The 15,879-nt window shown below is 37.3% G+C and overlaps 1 protein-coding gene across 3 annotated transcripts in view; it reads right to left on the bottom strand.

Annotated features, from left to right (window-relative positions):
* LOC149156822 (protein SIEL-like) overlaps positions 1-15,879 on the bottom strand; it is a 281,782-nt gene that overhangs the window by 101,761 nt on the left and 164,142 nt on the right. For 2 of the 3 annotated variants that reach the window (XM_089438630.1, XM_089438632.1), the window contains one exon: positions 745-885. The exons of the other annotated variant lie outside the window; for it this stretch is intronic. In XM_089438630.1, coding sequence (XP_089294756.1) covers positions 745-885 — 141 coding nt within the window. The remainder of the gene's footprint in view (positions 1-744; positions 886-15,879) is intronic. 3 annotated transcript variants of the gene reach the window in all.

The following is a 15,879-nucleotide window of genomic DNA, read 5'->3' as shown; positions in this document are numbered from 1 at the left end:
CAGCAGGTTGACTTCAGTCAACGACAGATTGACTGCGTTTTTGGGGCTGTTCAAGGGCTGTTTCTTCAGGCTGTTCGAGGGCTAGTTGACTAGAAATTGACCAAGCATATTGGAGTCAATTTCAACTCGTTTGACCAAGTTTGACTTTGCTAATCTAGGGTTTGCTGCTGCTGATATAAAACTATAGAATTCTGATTTTGTACTATTTCTCTCCGCCGAACTATTGAAGATAAAAGAAGATTTGAACAAAGGGTTTCCCCGCATTAGGGTTTGTCCCTGGCTAGCCACCACATCTTGTGTCTCTTGTCTTGGCTTGTTTTCTGTTGATCATTTAATGTTCTATCTGCACTTTACTTAATGTATATGTTATTGCTAGTTTGTGGCTAATAAGAAGAAAAGAAGTAAACTGCTCTAAGCATAGAACATACCATAATTTAACAGTTTGTGTCAGAGACTTTAAGATCCAAACCAGATTCTCATGTGCCATGGCAAATCGATAGATTCAGCTCTTCAAGTACCATTGCCAATGATGCTATAACCATAAAGAATCTTAAGTATATTTCATTATATCTATCTAACTTTGAATGTAAATAAACACTGGTAGCATTTCCATTCACTAGTTTTCACTGAGACCTTCAAATGTTACTCCAAAGTCTAGTATGTTATTTGAAAGCAAACGTTTGTAAAACCATCACAGAAAAAGATGCATCAGGGAGAAAGGGACAAGAATAGATGGTAGAAAACCTGGGGATGCTTGTCCAGATTAGTCATAAGGGCTTCAATTGTCATTTTAAACATAGATATGCTGGGTAGCTTTATTCGACCAAGAAGTTTCCTTGCTGCAGAACGTATATCAGAGTTGATGTCGTCGAACATACCAAGAAACTACAACATTTTGCACATTCAAGACAACACAAAATAAAATAACTGGTAAGTATTGATACATTTGGTTGATATAAAAAATATACAAAAAAATAAAATAAAATAGATAAATAGTATGGAACTTTGCACAAGCTGCAATGTAAATGAAATAGCTAGGAACTACCACTGATGTAAGTGCAAGCTGCATGAAACACTGAGCTGTCTGTCTCTCACAACATCAGATTTAAAGTTTCTAGCTACTTAAATGTGTGACCATCAACAATTATAGTCCCCAGACTTTCACCATTATCCTTAAAAGAACTCAAATATTTGAAGGTTATCAGAAGGAAATCATTGCTTTGGCTAACCATTTCTCATGAACCAGCATGTCAACACTAAGAGATAACTACATTGCACATTGATTACGTGTAGCTTTTAAATATCTAGAATGTGCATAATTCCAGCATGTCATAAGACTAAGAAGATAACAGCATTGTACATTTACTATGTGTAGCTTTTAAATATATAGAATTTTCATTGCTTGCATTATCTAGTTGTTGATTATTGTTGAAGTCACTATGTTCACAAATTCGTTTCCTGAACAACAAAGAATCTAATTAACGTTTTCCAATGCATGTTAATGGATAATTTGTCGCATTCATGGTTTTACCTTTTGTTGAATCCTATTTTCCCTTTGTAAGGGCAGCGAGGCACTTTAAATAACCTAATAGCTACTATTGTTAAAGTTAATGTGATTTTTGACAATATATCCAACCATAGTTATCAGGACCATCCAGTCCAAGCTGGAGACAGGTGGTCTGAGCTAGAACTGGTGGTCCAAGCCATAGCTGGGTTGTTTGAGTCAGAACTGGCAGTCCAAACTGGAGCCAGCCGGTCGAGCCAGAGCTGGAAGTCCAGACCAGTCAATACCCCTTAGCCCCCAAATCAATCTCTAAACCAGACCAACAAGACAGCTCATCACCGAATTGACCAGTTTAGACCAATTCCCACTGTGAATCAGTCTGTAGGACCAACAACAATTCCAGGGTAGAAGACAAAAAAATAATAAATTAAAAGAATGAAACGAAAATAAAAAAAATAACTCCTCGATAATTATTGGTAATATTAAATTCTTAGTAAAGTTGACATTCTCGTTTATCTTTCCTTTTCTATCCTTTTATTTAAATTTTCAACATTACTGTTAGTTGTTTCAGATTGTCTGCGAGTGCTTCCAACCTTATTGGTGTAATATCCCCTACTAAATTATCCACCAAATTTGAAAAACTTTTAATTTTTATCTTTCAAACATTTTGCATGCAAACCAATATGAAGTATTTCAAAGACATTTCATCAAACACTCTGCATGAAACCTTTACACCAATTATACCACAAGCAAAATAACATTAATAACACAGCCACAAATAAAACTTTTACAGCAACAACTCAGCCAACTAAATATGATTCATTAATATGCCAGGCAGCCCCTCATAGATACAACAAAAAATTCAGTTTCTGGGAACCTGAGAGTGGCCCACACGATTTTGCTAGGGAATAAGAAGAAGATGGCAGCTCTGAAATTCTTTTGACAAACTGATGTAAATCACTTTGTTGGGACAATTTGATAAGCTGATTCGACCTCCCTTTGAAATGCCATGACTCGGCAAATATATTGGTTTGATTGGCTGAATGAAATGTGCTGATCTTGCACAGTAAAATCAGGCTGAAATGGCCCACACAAAACCCTCATATTTTGCTGATATACTGATGAATTCAGCCTCCCTTGGCTTCCACGTGTTTTATTTCGCCTACTTATTTAATTACTAAAAAGTTGTTTAACGGTTTAACCATATAAATACTGAAATAAACACAATACAGTCTCAACTATCTACAAATCAACAGCTGAAAGAAATAGACAAACACACAAGGGACAACATTATTTTTGGACAATCGTCCCCAGAAAAATCCAAGTTGGGAAACCGGTGCAGCAATTCTGAGGGTTTTATTATTAAGCAGCTTTTCTTGAATACACTGGGTGCCAAACTGGCTCACCCGACAGAGATAAAAAAAGCTGGCAGTAATACCTCTCTTTGGAAGCAAATATTCAAAAGTCTGCTCCACGAAACTCTCTCCAACACCTCTTTGAGGCACTGCGTCAGCCCTCTGAGGCTTTGCGCAGCCTCTCTTGCCTCTGCATCAGCGCTACAGCCTCTACGTCACTCACACAGGCCCTCTACGCAGTCACTGTTGGCCTCTGCGTGGCTCCTTCTGACTTTGTGTCTACCTCTGCACTGGTCTTCCGACACAATCTCTGCCTTGCACTCACTACCCCTCGCTGCAATATTGATCATTGGTTCAATTTCTCTTAGCAAACCCTGCTCTAGAAAATCGGACTGACTGATCACTCTGGTGTATCTCCAACTAACCCTCAAGCCTCCTCTTATACTTTTTATGTTAAGTCTTCAACGGCCTAGATTACATCTCTAATCAACGGCTAAGATTAGATTTGGCTTGATCCATATCATTTAGAACCTTCTAACCCAGTTTTATATTAATACCCATTAATATTTTTATTTTCCTAAGTTTAGACTTAGGAACCCATTAAAAATATTAATTATTTTAATATCTCCTTCACCGGGCAGAATTTCCCCAAACCATTTATGGGTCTTGGAGATCTCATGTACTTTAGCCTCTTCACCAATTTTCATGGCTAGAGCACATCCGATGCTACCACAAATCAACACCACGAATAGCTGATAGCTAAATCTATCCACACTAATTCTGGTTGAACCCTCGTTTTGGCCCAAAAAGTTAATCTTCTTCTTCGGCAATGAATTCTTGTGAAGAATCTAAGTAATTCCTCCGTATGATCAACTAGGGTAAATTTGTTTCATCACCAAAACTAATTCTCTTAGGGGTTTTACCCCCACACACACACAAGCTGCAAGAGATCTCAAAATCAACTTGAGAAAATAATCAAAATTGCCCAAAGAGTGAGCTCCAATCTCTCTTTTATCCTGAGAATACCATTGGTTTATACCATGGGTCTCCATTTTATAACCCTTTTTCGCTTTGACACTTTCTTTCACCTTTTTACCTTTTCTTGCTCAATTAAATAATATAAAGTGACTTTATAAAGTTTTCCTCGTTTTTCCTCCCATAGTCACTTAATAACACTTTTTTAAGTTAATTATTCAATGTCACTTTTACATGTTTTTTCACACAAATGACATTTAAACAATTAAATTGATTGATCCCCCTTTTTCAACTATAGCCTACAAGAATCAAATAGGCTACTAAGTCGCTCTCCAAAAATTATCATTCAGAAAGGGACATTACAATTGGACTTCATATGGAGAAAGTAGAATTCCATATCCCATTCAAAATTCAACAGACTAGTTTTCAAGATTTGAAGATTGACAGGATTGCTACATTTCCATTGGAATCAATCATGTATAAGGGTATGGGATTGGCATTTAATCAAGAGCACCAAGCCCTCCATGCACCCCAATGTTGGTGTTGTTTATTGTTGAACTGCTCCGTCATGAATTTAGTATAAACATAACCTCATTCAAGCCATAATCACTAATTATTCATGTTAAGCTTTTCTACCTTATTTTAATGCTCAGATGGAGCAAGTTGACTAATGTTTTTGGAGGATCAAGGTAGAGGCAAAGGCTAGAGAAGGAGACAAAGGATGCTACTAAGGATCAGGATCCCAATATAGGCAATGGTTTTGATGATATGTAGTTATTTTTTGTAGCATGGTGTTTTTTGGACTCTAGAGGCCATTTAAAGCCTCAATGACTATGTATTTTAATTTGGACATGTATCATTATTCACGCAGTGCCATTTTCCTACATTCACCCTCAAGACAGTTATAGTTTGATTCTAGTTTTGTACTAGTTGAACCTCAATCTATTTTGATCCCTATTCCAGCTCTAATAACTTCGTATCCAACCATGTTCACAAATAACAAGTCCCTTGAAATCTTCTTGATTATTTGGTCAAAATGCATAGATATTTCCAACCCTCATCTTAACCTGCTTGAAACCAAAATTACAAGAGTTAGAAAGTCAATTCAGCTCTCAACATCGTCTGTGCCCCATAGACGCCCAGAGTCACAGACATTAGACACACTCATCCAGGATCCCTTTATGCTAGCTTGGGGTCTGTTCTCGTCAATTTTGAGTGGAGATTGACCACAATATACCAAGATCTAATAGGATTTACCAGATGTGTCACCTTCAAGAACCAAAAACAGAGCAACGCCTCATTTTTAGGTGCCCCCTATACTATAAGATCAAATGGTGCTACCACTACCTCTATAGAGATTTATGAGGATCCCTCTCTACCTTCTTCTAGTTTACTACCCATAGATGCCTAGCCCTCTTCATTAGGGAGATATTCAGACACAAATATCAGATCCTCCATACCCTGCCTCACTTGAGGATGATTTAGACGAACATCATACTTTCAGGTCGATCTGGATGATTGAAGCAACAAGCAATGAGCTAAGTTCCAAAGTATTTCACATAGTAGAACAGTGAGAGCTCGGGTCTCCCGCAAGCCCCCCCCCCCTTTGGGAGGCCAATCAGTATCCTCGAGACCAATGCAGAGGTGACGAACTACACATCAGTTCACTCACACCCAGAGTGTCAAATGGATTAGTTCCGTAAGGTTCTCAAGTAGGGTGCCCCCCCCCCAACGCACTCCTCCATAACCCCAGCAGAGCAGCCAAAGACTTATCTAAAGCTTATTTCCTTCAACTTCAAATGCTAGGAGTATCCCTTGCTCCTACACCCCCCCACTTGGATCGTGCAACCAGACACTTCATTGATCCAGAAGACTCCGATAGTGAGTTAGCACCATTGTTGTCCCCCTTGCCGTCGACTATCAGACTCGAGCATTCTTGACATCATCAACCTCCAACCCCGAACTTCTTCACTTAGTCTTCTACATCACCGGGGGCCTTTGATCAAATTATATACATGTTTATGAAGCTATCCTATTGTTGTATCCTTCTTTACTTCATTTTATCTAGATTTAGCTTTGGCATTTTCTAGGAGTTGTGTTTGCACTCCCACATTATACTCGTACTAGATGTATCTTTCAGTCTCATTTAACTACTTTTGTGGTCATTCATTGGACATTAATAAAATTATCTTATCTTATCTCAACCAAAAATTGAGACAACAGTGAGCATTCAACAACTTGCCGTCAAAATCAAGGCTCAACAAACATTGATAGCCTTAGAAAGTTGAGCAAATACTTGTGAAGTCTTAGCAAACTTGAGGATGACTCAGCCTACACAATTGCATGGAGCTTGTTGCATGGTTTGGAGTCTTGGCTTAGATTGCGTTAACACTTAGAATCAACACATGCAATTCTCATGTTAGCACAATTTTTTTCATCAAGCTTATCCATTAACAGATATCCTTCAGAAGCTTGTTGGTATAGCAATTTCAAACAATTTGTTTCAAAGATCAATTTGAACATGGTGACCATATCCAGTTTCACAGTTTGAGATTCAAAGGTGATTCATGCCACATTCAACGTTCATGTGCATATGTAGCAGTTGTTGGTATATTGCATGTGACATGCATGCAATTTTGTTACACTATTATTTTTAGCAATTGACTTTTTCAATGTTCACGCATTGGATTTAATGATATATTTGGACTCTTTGCCTCCATGTGAGTCTAATGAGACTATTTCTAATGACATGCAAGGTGTTTTGTGAGACTAGTATTTTTAGCAACTAGGGCTATAGGGCTTACATGGAAAAATAGAGCACAAATCAAAGTTCTTTAAAGATAGATGAGTTTGATGAACCTATTTGCAGTGACATATGAAGTAGTGTTATTTTAGGAGCATCTATTTTTAACATGCTATTTATTTTGGCATTCTAAAGTTCCTAATTTTTTCGGAGGCTCAAATTTAGATTTGGAAGTTTTATTTCTAGGAGAGTTCACTATTGTTTTTAGTACGCTTATTTTTAGGTAGTGAGGTGGTGCGTACAGGATGATGATTAATGGGAGAGATGGTGCCATGTGTTGAATTAGTAGAAAAACATAATTTTCGTATTTATAATTTCACAAGCATGAGGATATTGGCATGCACCTTGGCGTGGATAAAGACGAAAATAATTTTAAAAATACATATCTTTCACTCAAGGTATGTTTGGAAAGTTTATATCTTATCCATGCAAGAAGTACTTAAAGGGGAGATTATTTATGGCAAAAGAATTAATTATTATCGATAAGGTGGGTGCACTAGTTGAGTTGGATACATTGTTGAAAATTGGCAGCTAAGGGATGTTGGAAAATGTAACTAGGTTCGGTCTTCATTTAATGTATTTGAGTCATCTTGTAATGTACTTGGTAAAAGAATAAAGAAAAGAATTTTTATTATTGACTTATTAAAGCATGGGTTTCATGCTTGGGTCAAATGTATAGGTCAAGCCTCCATTGAAGGCTTTAAGTTATTGTCAAAGCCAATTTGTGAAGACTCCTCCATCCATCGAAGTCTCCTTACTATTGAAAGAATCTCCATCAAGTTGACTTCCATAAGGTGATCACATGTCGGCCTACACAATTTTTCGAATATATATGTCATCTCAATAACAGTGACACAACTCTTCATGATAACATGTCAACCTATTTTCATGTGGCAACAACTATATATATCAACCTAAGTACTTTGCATAAAACACAGTTCAGAGCTCGCATATTTCTAAGAAGTTTTTTGGTGATCACAGAAATTTGGACAAGACATTTCAGAGACAAGGTTTCGGTGTCATTGCAGGAGCTCAGATAGGATACAAGGATTATAGTTCAATGCTATGATAACTACAATTCGGTGTCACCACAGTTCGGTGTTCTCACAGTTCACTATTACCATAGTTCGGTGCTTCAACAAGTTCGGTGATATATCACAGTGACACTATGTTATTTTTGTCTCACAGTTTCGGTGCTATCACATTGCTACCATAGTGAATGTCTTAATATTATCACAGTGATGAAATCTTGGTTCTCCAATGTTTCGGTGATATCACAGTTTCGATGCTAGTATTATTACAATGATATAATATTGGTGCCATTGCAAGGATCTAAGTGTGAAGAAGAATGACTACTACAGGAGTTATTGAACTAAAGAATGACAAGGTTGACTTGATGGATGGAGGGAGTCTCGAGTCTAATTTTGAAAATTTGAGAATCCCACCCGAATCACCTATTGCAGCCTTCACTTAATTAATTTTCCCAAAACAAGAACAGAACAAATAGAGAAAGATGCACAAGTGACAGTATTTTTTGGACAAATGTCCCCAGAAAAACCCAGTGCGGGAAAACCGGTGCAGCGGCTCTGAGGGTTTTATTATTATGCAGTAGTAAAATCTGAATACATCTTTGAAGCCTTCCCGGCAATCCAATTACAGAGAATAATCCTGACAACGAGATTTGTGAGATTACCTCACACTATCACTGGGAATCCTGGCTAATCCAGCCCCAAAAAGATTGCCCCCGGCTTTTCTGGTTGCCTCTGTGCAGTGTCTGTGTCAGCGCAATGTCAAGCTCATTGGGGACAGCGTCAATCCTCTGGTTGGTCGATTTGCTGCCTAGGTGATTCGATTTCTGCCTCTCGATCTCACACCCCAACTCCCAGCTTTTGAAACTCGAATTCCCTCTGCAAATTTCAGACTCCCTCTTGGTTTTCGCGCTGCCTCTGTGTAGCTCTACGTCAGCCCCTCTAGCTCAGTGCTGCCACTGCTAGATCTCCCTCTGCCTTCTCTGTTGAGCCTCCTCCGGCCGAGAAAGATTTCCCTTCGACTGCCCCTCACTACAAAAGCTCACTATCGAAATTCTCCCGACAGCTGCTCTGCTTCAGAAAATCGAACTTCTGAACTCTCTGTGTGTCTTTCCAAGTGACCCTCAAGCTTTCTTAAATAATCTCCTCGTTGACATTCAACGGCCCAGATTAGAAGCTAATCAATGGCTAAGATCATCATTGTTTGATCCTCGTCTTCTTCTAGAAGCTACACCCACAGTTTATATTAATACCCTTTAATTATTTTATTTTCCTAAGTTTAGACTTAGGGTCCCTTTAAAAATAATTAATTATTTTAATAAAACTATTTCTGGGTGGAATTTCCAAAAACGGTTTCTGGGTTCTTTGGAATACATGTGCCTAAGCGTCCCTGCAAAATTCAAGACGTAGAGCACATCAGATGCTACCAGAAATCAACACTAAGTTGTAAAGGTATTGGTCATCTCATCTTGAATCTACTAAAAGAAGAATTTTGACTGGGTTTTCCCCTAGAGTGGGGTTTTGCCCTGGCAGCATGCCTACATCTTGTGTACTCTTTTATTTGTTGCTTGGAATTAGTCTTGATGGTAAGAAAAGATAAATCGAAAGAAATAATAATAATAACACAAACATCACACAATAATGTCATTAACAAGGGAAATCGTTTAATTGCCAACTCCTTGGAGTTCCCAACATGGTATCAGAGCTATGGTTAAGGTCAAACGCAGTTTTACATCTTTGAAGCTCTCTCAGTAAGAAGTTTTGCTTGCATGTGCCTTAAAGATCATGACAATTAAATCAAGATCCCTCAAGGTGACAACACAATGATATTTCAATGTTGCCACAAAGAGGAAGTTTCGATACTACTACAGTGAGACAGTTCGATCCTTTCAAGAATGGATTCTAAGCATTTCATTTCGGTGAAGGCACAGTGTGATGAAAATATGACTTCGCTATATATATTGATGGGGTCTTAGTACAATGACAAGATCTCAGTGCAATGATAATAATCTCGATATGTTTTCAGGGACCACAGAACTCGCACTACAATGAGATTCTCGGTGATATATTACAGTAAGGAGATCTGGTAATATTACAGTGAAGTAGTATCACAGTGAAGAAATTTGGATCAACCTTCAGAGAATAAGGATCGATGAATTCACATCTAGAAGAGATATATATTGCTCAAAAGGTTTTCGATGGAATCAAGTGACATAGTTTCAGTATATCACAGTGATCGAGTTCAAATAAATTCAAAGTGATTAGCGATTTTCTTGCAAGCCTTATCTACAACATTCAACAGATTGAGGACAACTTCTAACACAAGTAAGTATTGTGATTGTTGTGCTTTAGTCGTCTAACAATGTGTTTACAGTTTTCAGGAAGAGCACCAAGTCCTATAAAACATTGATCTCTCAATTAAAGAAGTTCAAGGTATGTAAAGTCGAGGTACGAACATACAAGAACCTTAAACCTTAAACCTTCTAGGATTTATAAAGCAATCTAGGATGTCAAGTAAAATCTTAGTATTAATTGGACGGAAAGATAAATTTGATTTTTATATAAAGGATTCCATCCTCCATTGTTAGAAAATATAGATTGAGAGCTAACATCATATTCTAGGTATCTCATGTTTTGTCTAGAAGTATTCATTACAAGTACAAAATATCATGGCACTTCAAGGAGTCCCTACTAGGTTTGTCAAGGAAAAAAGGTATGTCTTAAACTACAAAACATTGATTTCCTTATAATAAATGTTTATTCATTTGATAATATATTACTAACATCATTATGTCTAGCTATATTGAATCATAATGATTCTTGCTTTGGGTGATTCATCATTTGATAAATCTATCCCCCTCATATTCTTAATTGACTCTATAGAACCCTAGACTGGTTCTCTGGAAAACCCTAACCTAAGGGTATGTTGAAAATGAATGAAACCCTAATCTACTTAGGGTTATTGATAAAGTCTAAAGAAATCGCTATTATGATTGATATATTGATGATGTCATGGTTAGGGTTTTGGTATGATCATGAGAACCCTAACTTGTTAGGGTTGAAATAATGTTGTCTAAAATCTCGAACCTTTGAAGTTCTGGAAAAGTAGGGTTTGCTATGTTATGAATTGAAACACTAGATCCTCAGGATTTGGTTTGGCCTATGAGCAAAACCCTTGTTATGTATTTAGAGTCCTAAGAATGAAACCCTCGGTATGTGTCCTTTTAGTTGAAACCCTAGCCTGTTCTAGGTCGGTATATGTCTAACATATTAATATTGCTAGACATATGATGTGTTTATGATATGTTCATGAATTCCTAGATATATGTGTTCACCTAAGTGTTAATGGTCATGAGTACTAGGGTTTGGAAACAAGCCTTAGTTAAAGTTTGATGGTCTAGGATGATGTTGTTTATCGAGGGTTTAGTAGCTAAACCCTAGTAGTAGTTAAATTCTCTAGTATGTATAACCGTCTGGGATTTATGAATTTATATGGTGATTGCTGAGAATTTGTAAATGGAAATCTAGGGTTTACATTAAACTCTAGTAGATGCTAGTCATGATGTCGATTAAGTTGTGATAGGTTTTGGTTGTTGAAGCTCATATGTGAAATCTAGGAGTCTAACATATGAATTCTAAAAGTCGTTAGATTCATTGATTTGATTTGTTTCTAGGGTTTGCTATATGAAGGAAATTGTCATTGAAAGAATATTGAAACCCTAGACATAATGAGTTTGATTGATGAGCTATGAATGTGAGTTAAGGTTTGTAACTAAACCTAGGCAAGAAGTTGAAGTATTGAAATATAATCTCTTGTTGATTATGTTTGTAATGTCTAAATGCTTCCGTTGTTATAAGATTTTGATATGGCTAACTTCATGCTTCTATAATTTTGGTTGTACTTGTTATCTAAGTTGTGCAGGTACATCATCTTCAAGTTGGTGAAGATGATCAATGGCATAAGCATGATATATGAATGACTCTAATAAGAAGGACGGAAGCCATGAAAGATTCTCTGATGTCGTAAAGAAGAAGTAGAACTCCCTAAGTTAAGAGGGAGTATGGATGAAATCTCCCTAGGTTAAGAGGGAGCTTGAATGAAAGGAATCTCCCCAAGATAAGAGGATGGTTGAGAATATTCCTTCTACAGGAATAATTAGATCCTTTATGTTTAAGAGGGAGTCACAGATATGATTCTCTACTTCATGTGTCATGCACTAGACTAGGACTAACAATCATAAGTATTAGTGAAGACAATGAGTGAGAGAAGGAAATTGGAGAATGAATTTTGAGGTGTTGCTGAAACAAGGAAAGTCAGATCCAATTGAAGAATATGTTGCTAGGAAAGGAAAAGTGTATGATTGAGGAATCTTCTGTCAAAGGTTCGGTTGATAGCCCTACTATGAAAAGTTGAGAATCAACATCAAGTTGTCTGGAAGACCCCGGAGGTTTGTATTTGATTATCTACATGTGAAAGTATATTATTGATTGGGGTTGTGTTTGTACAGGTAAATCTCTTGAACGTTTTGATAGCATGCTGGTTACCGATCATTTTGAACGGGAGAGATTTGTTGTTCTTGATCTGCGGGATCAAGGGGTGTTGAGGTTTTGTGAGTGAAGCATTGCCTAGGAGGACATCTGGCCAGCACTTTGTGTTAATGTCTAGGTCCCGAAGTTGGAAGGGTGGAGTTGGTCATTGAGCTGTGACACACACCAAGATCTCTGGGTTGATGGTTAGCAAGTAAGCCTAATGGTACCTAGAGAGGCTGAAAGCTTGAGTCCATCTCAGTCCCACCCGGATAGATTGCCTTGGTCAAGAATCTAGTCCGTGGCATTGTGGTGCCTAAATTATTGAGAGACCAATGGATGGATTGCCCTGGTTAGGAATCTAGTCCATGGCATTCTGGTGCCTAAACTTCTTCATAGATGATGTGTTTTGAGATCTTCCATGTACCTCTTTGAATATATGTAAATACGAATACCTCCCTAGTTAAGAGGGAGTGTTGGAAAATGTAACTAGGTTCGGTCTTCATTTAATGTATTTGAGTCATCTTGTAATGTACTTGTCAAAAGAATAAAGAAAATATTTTTTATTATTAACTTATTAAAGCATGGGTTTCATGCTTGGGTCAAATGTATAGGTCAAGCCTACATTAAAGGCTTTAAGGTATTGTCAAAGTCAATTTGTGAAGACTCCTCCATCAATCAAAATCTCCTTGTTGTTGAAAGAATCTCAATCAAGTTGGCTTCCATAAGGTGATCACATGTCGGCCTACACAATTGTTCGAATATACATGTCGTCTCAATAACAGTGACACAACTCTTCATGATAACATGTCGGCCAATTTTCATGTGGCAACAACTATATATAACATCCTAAGTACTTCACATAAATCACAGTTCAGAGCTCGCATATTTCAGAGAAGTTTCAGTGATCATAGAAATTCAGACAAGACATTTCAGAGACAAGGTTTCAGTGTCATTGCAGGAGCTCAAATAGGATACAAGGATTACAATTCAATATTATGATAACTACATTTCGGTGTCACCATAGTTTGGTGCTCCCACATTTCAAGATTACCACAGTTCAGTGCTTCGACAAGTTCGGTGATGTATCACAGTGACACGATGCTATATTTGTCTCACAGTTTCGGTGCTATCACATTGCTACCACAGTGAATGTCTTGATATTATCACAGTGATGAAATCTTGGTCTCCATTGTTTCAGTGCTATCACAATTTTGATGCTAGTACTACTACAGTCATATAATATCGGTGTCATTGCAAGAATCTAAGTGTGAAGAAAAATGATTGCTATAGGAGCTATTGAACTGAAGAATGACAAGGTTGACTTGATGGATGGAGGGAGTCTCGAGTCTCAGTTGTAAGGGTCTTGGTCATCTCATCTTGAATCTACTGAAGGAAGAATTTTCATTGGGCTTTCCCCTAGAGTTGGGTTTTGCCTTAGCAGCGTGCCTACATCTTGTGTACTCTTTTATTTGTTGCTTGGCATTAGTCTTGATGGTAAGAAAAGATAAATTGAAAGAAACAATAATAATAACGAAAACATCACAAGATAATGTCATTAATAAGGGAAATCGTTTAAGTGCCAACTCCTTGGATTTCCCAACAAGGGATGAATTTCCTTATAAAAAATTGTTAGGAAAAATACTAAGAAGGGGGGGGAGGAGTGAATTAATATTTTAATTCACTTCAAACTTTCTATTTCTTATTCAGAATTATATACGCTATTGTTCTTCATGCAACTAGCATATGTACACGACTTCAATGAATCTAAATAGTGTATATCTAGTTTACTTAATTTGTCATAACATTCATCGGTAAGTTAATTTAACCATTAAATTATTAATTCATTAACCATCCAGTATGTAGTAAAGAACAGATAAGTCACAGTGCACGAGCAACACACATAGAACACCAAGATTTTTAGGTGGAAACCCAATGTGGGAGAAAACCACCGCTGTCATTGTCCCTGTCTTCTTTCTTATTATAAAATCTTCATTACATTTAGTATTGGTGCAAACTCTTACCAATACGCAAGCACCCACCTGCAGGAGGCTACAACCTCCACTCGCTCTCCAGCACCCACTGGAAGGGAGCTACAACCCCCTAATCTTGTTTATCGGCTCCTCCCGGAAGGAAGCCCCTACCCCCTCACTGAAGGTTGCAACCCTCAGCACCTTGTGGACCAAATTTCAAAATGTTTCAGACTAGATCCACCTGTCAAACAATCATAAAACAACCTGTAGGCCACCTTTCATCAAATTTTCATACTGGACCCACACCAACAATAAGCCCAAACCAATATCCAAACTGAAATATTGAACCACAAATTTGAACCACTAAATCAACTGAATCTATGAAGCATCAAGCCACTGAATCCAGAACCTAACCAAAACAAATGAATTTCATAATATATACATCACTGTTCTTAAGAGAACCAACGTATATACGCACTTCCTTAGCATAAAACCTGCGTACAAATCTCAGAATGTTGAACACTTAATCATTTAGCTCACTATAACACTAAACCACTTACTGAATCAAGTACTAAACCAATCACAGATCACCACATTGTTCATCAATCAATATTCCAATCCACAATCAACCCAACCAACACTGTCAGACACAGATCATAGAGACATCATTGACAGACAGTAGCAAATAGAACAAACATCATCAACAGTTATCATCAAGCAGCACTACAAACCCTGATCAGATCTGACTCAGAATATATACGCGACAGTTATTAAGCATAACAGCATATATATGTGCTTATATTGTAAGACACCCACGTACAGATCTCAACATACTGAAAAACATTTCACAAAATATATACGTGACTACTCAGAAACAGCTCCACGTATGTGCGCGACTATTCAGAAATAAACGTGTACAGATCTGAAAATTTTCACTGCAGACACAATTCCCATTACGCAAACCTCACTGTCAAATATTCAAATTACAGCATGAGTATAGCCACAAATCTACCATTATTAGCTACAAGTATAAACAAATCAAGCAAGTGTATTCATTAGTCTTTACTACTCTATCAGATCTGAGTCTTCTCCTTGCTCCCTGGTGCATACCTATTTCAAATCAAATCACATATGAATAACTCATTTATTTGCACACTTAACACCTTGATCTCCATCTCCTTATATAGCTTTTCCTTAGCCAATAACTTAGGTAAATCCTTTGGTAATGTCGTTAGTATTTGTTGACAGGATCAAATGAACATTTTCGCTCTAATTACTATGGGCCAATGCCATGGTAATGACCCTTAGTATCCAGATTTCTATGGTTCAGATTTTTTACGCGACTTTTAATCACAAGACCTGTGCATGTACGCGACCCTTCTTCATAAGAACCACGTATACTTTCTCAAACTTCACTTTTGTCATCCATTTGTAACTGAGTTGTCATTTCTCTGTCCCTATACTCTCTAGCATCTATACCAATCTGCATGAGTTTTATAGTCATCATGTTATCACAATGTTGACATCAAGTACATCTTTATTAAGCAGTTTTCCATCAAGGACAACACATTAGCCATAATGCCAACAAAAATTTCATTTCTGACTATTCTAGAGTGATTTTCTAAAAATAGAAAGTCATGTCCATCATTGCAACCATGACTTTCCAAAAGTAGTAAGTCACCTTGCTTCAATTGTTAATCATGTATAGATGATG

The sequence above is a fragment of the Pinus tabuliformis genome, chromosome 9, assembly GCF_031772625.1.
Source record: "Pinus tabuliformis cultivar Carrire ecotype Pingquan chromosome 9, CPIR1, whole genome shotgun sequence".
NCBI classification, from domain to species: domain Eukaryota; kingdom Viridiplantae; phylum Streptophyta; class Pinopsida; order Pinales; family Pinaceae; genus Pinus; species Pinus tabuliformis.
The sequence above is the reverse complement of the archived record's forward strand: the minus strand, read 5'-3'. Positions and strand labels throughout refer to the sequence as shown.